The sequence below is a fragment of the Coffea arabica genome, chromosome 10c (assembly GCF_036785885.1).
Source record: "Coffea arabica cultivar ET-39 chromosome 10c, Coffea Arabica ET-39 HiFi, whole genome shotgun sequence".
Taxonomy (NCBI): Eukaryota; Viridiplantae; Streptophyta; class Magnoliopsida; order Gentianales; family Rubiaceae; genus Coffea; species Coffea arabica.
The window spans coordinates 51,398,926-51,409,570 of NC_092329.1; the positions used below are offsets into that span (position 1 = coordinate 51,398,926).

General features: G+C 33.9%; 1 protein-coding gene across 2 annotated transcripts; it reads left to right on the forward strand.

Annotated features, from left to right (window-relative positions):
- Positions 1 to 6,704: 6,704 nt before the first annotated feature.
- On the forward strand, positions 6,705 to 9,723 carry LOC113713859 (stearoyl-[acyl-carrier-protein] 9-desaturase 6, chloroplastic). Of its 2 annotated transcripts, none has more exons than XM_027237668.2 (3): positions 6,705 to 7,317; positions 8,099 to 8,667; positions 9,264 to 9,723. In XM_027237668.2, exons 1-2 carry the CDS (start codon positions 6,718 to 6,720, stop codon positions 8,663 to 8,665), a joined length of 1,167 nt encoding a protein of 388 aa, XP_027093469.1. In that variant the 5' UTR covers positions 6,705 to 6,717; the 3' UTR covers positions 8,666 to 8,667; positions 9,264 to 9,723. The 2 variants fall into 2 exon arrangements, with proteins under 2 accessions (XP_027093469.1, XP_027093470.1); XM_027237669.2 differs by having other exon boundaries at positions 9,272 to 9,723.
- The last annotated feature ends 922 nt before the right edge of the window (positions 9,724 to 10,645 follow it).

Below are 10,645 nucleotides of genomic sequence, written 5' to 3' on the forward strand. Positions count from 1 at the left end.
AAGAGCGTCAGCTCGATGTCCTATTTTCTTTTTACACATTTTCATTTTGGAAATTTCAAATTTAGTCCTTCAACTTATTTGAAATTCGACGTTGAACACTTGAACTACCGCAATTTTTCTGGAGTGACGGTCCATCAGGTATTTGGATTCAAACAGGAGGGCCCCAGTACGATCAGAAATGTTCCATGAGGAACCCTAACCAACAGCCCACTGGGTTGTTGTTAGATTTTGGCCTATCAGGCTTTTACTTTCTTTTCTAACCCATGGGCCAATTAAGGCTTTGGATGCAGTCTTTTTAGCGTGAACTGGCAAAAAAAAAAATTCTAATAAAGAATTTCCAAAGGATGATACATTTCAAATAACTCTTGCTAAAAATGTTTCCTCATTTTGATGCATTTGCTGGATTTTTTTTTTTGCCTAAAAACTTGCACTGTTTGGGAACTAGTTTCAAAGAGTATCACTGATTGTGTGTGTGTGTGTATATATATAGGATAAATTTTATAAATACTGATAATGTATATACTATCATCGTTAGATTCATAACACATGTACAAAAGTTGAATTTCAAATTCAAATTTTGTATAATTATTATTCATCCAAGACTGAGTGTAGGAAAGATTTATATATATATATATGCTTTCTCCCACTCATGAATTAACCATCTATTATCTTAATTTGTTTCATACTAGTTGAGCAATATAGATAATAGAGTTACTCACTTTGGCAAATCCCTGCTTGCTCAATAAAAGATTCAAATAACAGCCTAAATCTCTTTTTATTGGTAGGTAATAACAGCTTACGTTACCCCAGAAAAGAAGACTGAGGTATCCTTTCTATGGTATAGTTAAAAGGACGGTCAGTATTAGACATGAAAGCTCTGTTCAGTTTAACTGGTTAGCAATATTATGTAGGAAAGTGGTAAAATTAACTAGTACAATCTCTTGTTTAAATAACTGTAACCATGGCAACATGATCCCATCCATGGACTGATCACAGTCATACTTTGTAAATTTAGAATCTTTCAGGTACACAATGTTATATGGATGGATCACAATCAGTACAAGATTCTCGACATGGGACTTTCTGCTTACATTCTTCGGTAACTTCTACATGGTCCTTATGATACATAGTTAATATATCATTGAGCAGTATAGAAACGCAATATGTTTTGGAATTGGTGAAATACCTAGTTCTTCATTAGCAAAGACATCATCAGGAGACGTAGATGTTGGAAAATTTGAGATTGAATTATCATGTTTGATTGAAGCATTAGGATCAATCTTTGGAATATTTTGATGCCAATCTATTTCTTCATTTGCAAATAGAATAGGATATCGAAGTGCATTATAGCAACCATAATAATGCCTAACTCTGTGTCTAGTACCAGAATGAGAATGTGCTACCATTTCTCTCTCAAATGGTATGTTTGCATTATTTCCTTCAACCCACATTGTATCAGCCTAACTCTGTGACTAGTACCAGAATGAGAATGTGCTACCATTTCTCTCTCAAATGGTATGTTTGCATTATTTCCTTCAACCCACATTGTATCAGCCTAACTCTGTGTCTAGTACCAGAATGAAAATGCACTACCATTTCTCTCTCAAATGGTATGCATTATTTTTTGCATTATCTCCTTCAACCCACATTGCATCAACCTAACTCTGTGTCTAGTACCAGAATGAGAATGTGCTACCATTTCTCTCTCAAATGGTATGTTTGCATTATTTCCTTCAACCCTCATTGCATTAACTTGATCAGCAGTTCGGCAATTATAAACATGTTAATTTAAATTGACATCTTTCATGACTCGAATATCAGATATTGAAAGAAAGTCTTGTAATCTTTTGAAAAAATTTAGGTATGGTTTTTCTTCCAAAATGTTCATTAACTTCTTCACTCTTCATTTAACTTTCCATTTGGTATCATGCACATTCTATTTTTAAACTCATGTGCAATATCATGAAAGTATAATTGAAAAATATTCAGGACTATTCTCCTTAGGTGTCAGATCAGGAAAATCATGATAGACTTGTCCTTGCATTTAGGCATGCAATAGAATTTGGATTAAATCCCTTTGATCTAGTTTCAAACTTATTAAATTTAGTTAGATCCAGACCGAAACTTAACCTTTATGGATCTGAAAAAGTAAACTCAGACTCCGGCTCTCATGGATCTGGAAATCCAATAGGTATCCGTGAGTATTTTTCTGAATATACAGTGAATAACTAAAGTAAAAATATTTTAAAAATATATAAAATTAAAAAATAACATAAATACCATTCAATTTTTGTTTTCAAATAATAAAATTAACATTCAAGAAATTGAATACAATATTATGAACTCAAAGGAAGAATTATTATCAACTAGTCTATCTATTTTCAAAGTTTCATATGCATCTATATCCAATTTACTTACACACACATACATGGATTTAAATAGGGTTTGATTTTTTATTATTCGTATCTAATTTCAGATCTAAACTAAACCCTACCTGGATCCATGTATAAATAATATATATATAATTATGTATACTTATATAATTTATTTATTTGAATTACAATTGCGTTGTAACATGTGCCCCATTTGGCTAAATAAAGGGTAATATGCTTGGTGAAATAGTAATATGAATGTATATATATATATATATATATATATAGCAAAGTTAGAAAGAAAAACAAAGTGGAATTAAACAATCAAAAGAGTTGACGGGTAGCAAACTAATGTTTCAAAAAGGAGGAATAGTAGCATATGTTTGTAATTTTAATTAAATATCTTGACTAATGTGATTAAGCCCGGACACTCTATTTAAAGATTGGAATTAGCGAGCCAGTTTCATGAACAACCATACATACGTGCACGAAATATCTTGTCAAAACGAAAGTGATTGAAACCATACATAGATTTGGCCATTCATATGTAGTATATATTGCTAAAAGTATGCAAGCCATGAATGGTAACAAGACATCAATTAGCAGCCACTATGATTAAGATATTTTTAGTTGCACCTTAAAGAAAATATATTGAATACGCAAACGAAATGATCTTTACTAATTGTACTTTTTTTTGGGCACGTTTTCTAGTTGTACCGTAACAGCCACTAATTTGAAAACGAAATGATGAAAAATCACTTCAAATTGTAAACAACACTTGGCTCGTTAACTTGATTAGGACTTATTGAAAATGAGTATGTGTATAATTTTGCCTATATTTCATTTGAAAAAAGTACATAAAAACAACTCAATTTAATACAAACGGGTAAGTTACTAACCATTTGAGATATAGACCCCAATCCAAGGATGTTAATCAACCTAAATATCTCATTCTATGCTGTGTGAACTAATATTTGCATTCAAGTTCGCTACAATAGTTGCATTTTAAGTTGGCTACAATCTCCATCTTTACCCACCTAGTCTATTGACTACCACCTAATCCCTTACATCTTTTTAATTTCAAGTAATTAAGCTATTGCTTAAGTGGTATTAGTAAGATCTGAAGACGATATTTTTTTGTATGTTTGCTAGAACTTTTTAGATTTAACTAAATTGTGTTATGCAATTAACTTGGAATGAACTTAATTACTATATCATGTTATCAATTTTATTTGCTAAATGTTGAGGTCTTAACTATTATTACCTTCTTTGTACCTTAGTGTATTTCGTACCCTAGTGTTTTTCTAACTGAATTTTTTGTTTAGAATTTTTGAGCAAGTACTAACACAAAATTTAGCTTAACAACGACAAATGCATAAATGTAGGCACATTGATCACTGGCAGTACTGATCTATTGACTAATTGCATGAGCATTATAACTAATACTCCAAGCTGGAAATGGACCTATAGTAATTTTTTTTTTTTTTTACATTGTATATTGCTACTGCACAAATCGTTTTACACTAATAAGATGTGCAAATTAGGGTCGATTGGCACCCTGGGATGCTGGCTCTAGAGCCAAGATATCCTCTTTTTTTTTATGGAACTTATTCATTATAACAAAAGAGTAATTAACATCAAATCATTAACAAAATAGACTCCATTGATCTCACACTAATAAGCACACACAGACTAATACCTCCGAAATATCTCTCCTACATCCTTCACTAAAAGAATCATTAGACTTCCGTCTTATCATGTTCTAAATTTAACATCCCAAATTTATTTTCATTAAAAGTTTCCTCTCTTTTGTGGTAAAATGGGACTAAAATTGTTACCAAAAAAAAAAAAGAAATAATTCTTTAGTATAGTAAAATGGGATCTAAAATTGTCACAACAAAAACGAAATAATTCTTTAGAATTCATCTATTAAAATCTGATGTATCTAAATGAATAACACTATAGATTGACAATATAATCATCATTAGGAAATTAAAAAAAAATCCGCTTCGGAGGAAAAATTTGATCTTTACTGAATCATTATCTTCAAGTAACACAACACAATTAATCAAAACAAAAAAGGGAGAAAAACCCAAAACAAAATATGAAAAAATCAAAAAAAGAAAAATCATTAAAGAATTAAAATAAATAGAAATTAAGGTAAAAACCATAGAAATGGATAAGGAGCTCATTTGAAGGGGATCGGAGCCTAACAATTGTCGAGATGAAGATGTTGGCAACTGGACCTTGATTTTTCCCAATGACAATATTTTTTGAAAACAAAGAGAAAAAGAAAATATATTATGTATGAAGAGTACATATTATATTTTTTCCCAACTATCACTTACCTGATTTCTATTTTCACCTAAAGATTTCATGGAATCACTATCCACAAAGGTTTGCAATTTTGCACATATGCATCATTAATTCCGATAGTCATAATAATCAGGGTATCTAATGCGCATTATTGCTAGCAACTGTCCTTTCTCAATAACTTCTTGAAACATATATAAAGACACAAATTAAAAGACTATTTTCAAATTAAGAGACTACTTACCGAACATAGGAGTAAGAATTATGTATAAACTCAATTAGGCATATTAGGCAAATCAAAAGAGTAAGAATTTGTATTAGTATCAGTATTAGTATTTGAATAAATGTCCATTGAATTCGTTCCATGCATGGGACACAAAAGAAAAAGAGCAATACAAGGAGGAGGAGGCCAACAAAGTTCTTGTAACCAAATTACAAACCTTAATGTGTAGGCAAATTGTTTTAGTTGTTTGTCATACTCAATTTTACAATCAAGCTAACATGTATATAATTTTGGACATATAAAACAGTAAGAATTTGTATTAGTCAATATTAGTATTTGAATACAAGTCCATTGAATTCGTTCAATAGGACAAAAAATAAAAAGAGAAATACAAGGAGGAGGAGACTAATAAAGTTCAAATTGTAGTCAAATTATGAACCTCTATATGTAGCAAATTGTCTTTGTTGTCCATGATACTCAATTTTACACTCAAAAAACTAATATTTATATAATTTTGGGCATATTAGGCAAATCAAAAGAGTAAGAAACATCCATTGGTAAATCATTTCAAGCACTTTAATAAATGGTATAGAAATCGTTCAAGGCTCTTTTATATATGATAGATAGTAAAGTCTTTTATAACGGTCCGACTTTAGTGCATCTAGTATATGTTTGTTTAACTTACCATTTTATTGCACATACTTATATTTGTTGACTCTATTTTGCTTTTACATACTTGATTCAATTTCGCTTTTCTAAACAACTAATGCAGTAATACTAAAAATCTATCTTATCAAAGATAATTTGCAAGTGAAAAAATACATGGCGACGTGGCATGAATAGACTGAATCTGCATAATTTGGATTTATGCTTCTGAGAATTAACAAATTATGCCAGCCGTTTAATCTTCTTTATTTCTTCATAACGATGTTTAGGCAGCTGCATTAAGCGTTATGGAGTGTCGCTGTGGTATATCCGCCGTCTTCGAAAAGATTGCTCCTTGGCTTTTGTTGTACTGTCCCATCCTTCTCGTTCCCCAGTAGTTAGGAACGGTTCCTAGCGATTATTTTGTGTATTTTGCACGCGGCGTAATTTTATTTACATAATATATAATTTTAGAATAAATTTTTATGAGTTTCACACATATTTGTTAAAAATGAAATATAAAAAGTGATTTGAACTGTACAATTTTTTTTGAATCAAATTCTAATCGTGAACCGTTCAGAAATGATCTTTTTGATGACCGTTCTTGTCCTGTCTCCGTTACGATACTCCCTGCGATTGAGGGGTCGATCTTTCATTCGTCAAAATGAATAGCCAAACCAACTCACATGGCTGGTAAATCTAAGAGATTTTATCGCTCGGCAAATCGGAGATGGACAATCACGACCCAAAACTTATCAGCACTGGAGGTGACCAATTCCCCATAAATCGACGAGTCAGTGTCTGAACCTGACCCCGCACGTTTTCCACCAGTCTTTGCACTGATCGTCACCGTCAATGCATTAAAATTTGATGGGATAGAAAACCAAAGATTCAAATCTTACCTATACAGTCACCGTCAATGCATTAAAATTTGATGGGATAGAAAACCAAGGATTCAAATCTTACCTATACACATTTGTTATATTAAAGTGATTTGCTTAATAAAAAATTGGAACTGGTAAATGGTGCATTCGTATAATCCGATGGTGGTTCAATCCCCTCCGATTGCCCTTCTATCCACCACTCACGTGCAAGGTCTTGCTGGCACAGAATAACTATTTATTGATTTCATTAGTTAAGCCCGTCCCAAAATTACCTCTAGCCATGCAGACCTTGGGACCCTTCCACAGCATCACCGCCAACACCGTCGCATGGACTCCAATTGGCACCGCCCTCGCCACCACATTCAAGCAACCACCGGTCCGTGCCAGGGCAGCCCCACCAAAACCCGCAAAGCATTTTCAGGCTAGCCGTTACATGCCACCAGAAAAAGCAGAAATCTTCAAGTCACTAGAACATTGGGCCACCCAAAGACTCCTCCCACTCATCAAGCCAGTGAACCAATGCTGGCAACCCATAGAATTCCTCCCGGACCCGGCAAAGCTTTCTGCCGACGAATTCTCCGATCGGGTCGGGGCCCTACAAGAAAGAACAGCTGGACTTCCAGATGAGTATTTTGTGGTGCTGGTTGGTGACATGATCACTGAGGATGCACTACCAACATACCAGTCGTGGATGAATACTCATGAAGGGGTTCGTGATGAGACTGGTGCGAGCTCAAGTCCATGGGCTGTTTGGACTCGGGCATGGACGGCTGAAGAACATAGGCATGGTGATTTGCTCAAGACTTACTTGTACCTCTCTGGTAGAGTTGACATGCTGATGATTGACAGGACTGTGCAATACCTAATCGGTGCTGGAGCGGTGAGTTCTTCATTTGGATTTTTGCATGTTGAAAATCGGATTTTTTTTTCCAAATATTCTGTTGGTGGTTCTTTCAAAAGAAAAAAAAAAAAATCTGCTGGTGGTATTGTTTAACCCATTGTTTAAAACAAAACTTGTGTAAGTTTTGTCCTACAAATATTTTAACTGTCCAACAAATTTTTTCTTATCAAAATTTAAATGTGCCCCTTAAATATACATCTTCATAAATCTTGCCCCCACCCTCTTAAATGCCAAGCTGATTCCACCAGTACACACACTCATATACTCCCTCCGTCCCACTTTGATAGTCCTGTTTATTTTTTCACACAGTTTAAGAAAAAGTAGTTAATTTTGTTGAAAAAGTAAATTTATATTGCTATTTTCCTAAAATACCCTCACATTAAATAGAGTACAGTTTTACGAGAATTTGAATTAATGGTAAAAAAAGAATCAACTCTCATTAAATGGGGTAGGTTTATAGTAACAACAACTTACATTAAATAAGAGTATTTCAGGAAAATTAAAATACAACTACATTCTTCAATTGAAAAGGACTATAATTTGGGACAGACGAAAAAGGAAAACAAGACTATCAAAGTAGGACGGACGAAGTATCATGTTTATTGCCCTCCTGCATTTAAATATTTTTATAAAATTTTTTCATCATTGTCAAAAAAATTAAAACTTGAATCTATCTCCGAACACTTTCTTTTTTCTCTTCCACATCATCACGCATTAGCAATTCTGCATTTCATTTCTAACATTTGTTGTGAATTCACAGGATGTTGGAACAGACCGTAACCCGTATTTAGGATTTGTATACACATCTTTTCAAGAAAGAGCCACATTCGTGACACACGGCAACACAGCTAGGCTAGCCAAGGAAGGAGGTGATCCGGTGCTTGCGCGCATTTGCGGGACCATCGCCGCCGATGAGAAGCGCCATGAGATTGCCTACGCTAGGATTGTTGAAAAGCTACTGGAAATCGACCCCAATGGGGCCATGCTGGCCATATCAGAGATGATGAAGAAGAAAATCACAATGCCAGCTCATTTGATGCATGATGGGCAGGACCCTGATCTGTTCGAACACTTTGCAGCCGTGGCACAGCGGATTGGAGTTTATACGGCCGATGATTATGCTAACATTCTCGAGTTCTTCATTGGACAGTGGAATTTGGAGAAGATCCAAGGATTGGCGGGTGAGGCGCGGCGTGCACAGGACTTTGTTTGTGGACTACCGCATAGGATTAGGAAGTTTCAAGAACGAGCTGATGAGCGAGCCAAGAAATTGCAGCCCCGGGGAGTGAATTTCAGCTGGATTTTCAACAAGGAGTTGACCCTGTAGTGGTAATACTTTCAAGGGTTTAAATGGAATGTTTTAGTCACTAAATGTAATATTTGTCCCACTTAATTAAAATTCTTGGCGAAAATGAGACAAATTTGATATTTAAGTAGGACATATTTTATATTTTAGAGAGAATAACATACAAAAATTTAATACTTAATTAGAACTGAAGCGGGACACATATTATACTTTAGAGACCAAAGTGAGGTAGTCATTATACTTTAGAGATTAAAGTGTTTCATTTAAAAATTTAGGGACAAAAATGAGAATTCGAGTATAATTGAATGATTCAAAATTTTTAAAATTTTTTGGGAGGTCAAACATTTCTCTTATCATTATTTTTACCATTAAAATTAAATTGTTCTTTTGAAAACGCCCAACAAGATCACATTCAAACAGAGCCCTAGGCCGTCACAAGTATGCTATGCAACATTGATGTCGAGTGGTTTTATTTTTCCTCTTTGCATCTTGTCGTCCACATTTTTTTTTTCAGGTCATTGATTTGATAATATTTGCACAGTTCTTTTGGCATCGTAGGATTCTCACGAAAGATTTTCATTACCTTCAAGCCAACAGACTCACTAGTTTACTTTTGTAGTTTTCCAGTATAAAGTTACTCAAGGCGCTGTGGTCCAAGTAGAGATTGATGGTTATGACGATTGCGATATAAGTAGAGGAAAAGTGCTGGCGGTTCAAGGAAATACCTCTGCGACTCTTACAAAAACTGGTCGTTTCTATTACATTATTTACATATCGTACCATAACGATTGCATTGACGGGGATGAAGGTCCGTATTGATGTTTCTTCAAGGCAAGGGTCCTCGATTTGAGTGCTTTCTGTATCATCCAAGAAGGATTAGATGACAAACAAGAAATAACAAACACAATTTGGAGGTTTCTTTGGATCAGAAGGAACAGTTGTATTGAATGTGATTTATGTTCTTCAGTAATTATTTCTCATGTGTTGCATGCGTGTACTTGTTTTGTCGTTACGAAGATCAACCACATTTATGGAGGTTGCGTCCTGTGTTTATATTAATGAAATTGAAGGTTATTTTTTCCCCTAGTGCTAACCATAAAAAAATTTAGCATATCTTTTCCAAAAGGTTAAAAAAAAGGGCAAATTTCACTTTATCCCCCTGTGATTTAGCCTTTTTTCCATAACCCCCTATGGTTTTAAAAGTCATACATAACCTACTCTTGATTTGGATTAAAGTATTAAAGTGACGGGAATGATCATTCGTAATGAAGTCATCTAAAATATCAAAAATATCTTTGTGTAAAGTTGAAAATTATTTATTAACCAAGGGGGGTTATGTGTATATTTTGAAAATCATAAGGGGGTTATATGGTAAAGTATTGAACTATAAGGGGGTTATATGGTAAAATATAAAAATCATACGGGGTTTTTGTGTCATGTATTTATAAGGACAATTTCGAAATTTTTAAAAGTTCCGTGACAAATGACTATTTCCGTCACTTTGACACTTTAATCCAAACTATGAGGAGGTTATGTATAGCTTTTGAAACCATAGGGGGTTATGTAAAAAAAAAAAGGCTAAACCACAGGGGAGTAAAATGTAATTTATCCAAAAAAATGGACCAAGAAAAGAATAAGGAAAAAAAATATTCCATGACATTATTGAATTTCGAAATATTCTTGTGATGATTCCATTTGTGGGGATCATATGCATACAATATTTATTCTCAAGATATGCAACTAGTTAGGCGCAAATGATCCAAATTCAATCTTGTTATTCAAGAGGTTGCTCGGTTAAAACTCGAAATCTACTTGATTTTGTACAGAAACCGTTTTGGTTTTTTACTACACGTTTTCAGGGTGTTTAGGGCTTTGTTTACCTATACCTCCAAGCCAATAAATCTTAGCAATGTTCCATAAGCCCATTTCATCTCATTTCAGTTTCAAGCGCCCCCTCAATGCCAAGTTCCATGCGATAGGGTGTTAAAAGACTAAATATCT

Coding starts and splice junctions, on each gene's coding strand:
- LOC113713859 (XM_027237668.2), top strand. CDS start 6,718: ATGCAGACCTTGGGACCCTTCCACAGCATCACCGCCAACACCGTCGCA. Junction 7,318..8,098: donor ACCTAATCGGTGCTGGAGCG/GTGAGTTCTTCA, acceptor GTGAATTCACAG/GATGTTGGAACAGACCGTAA.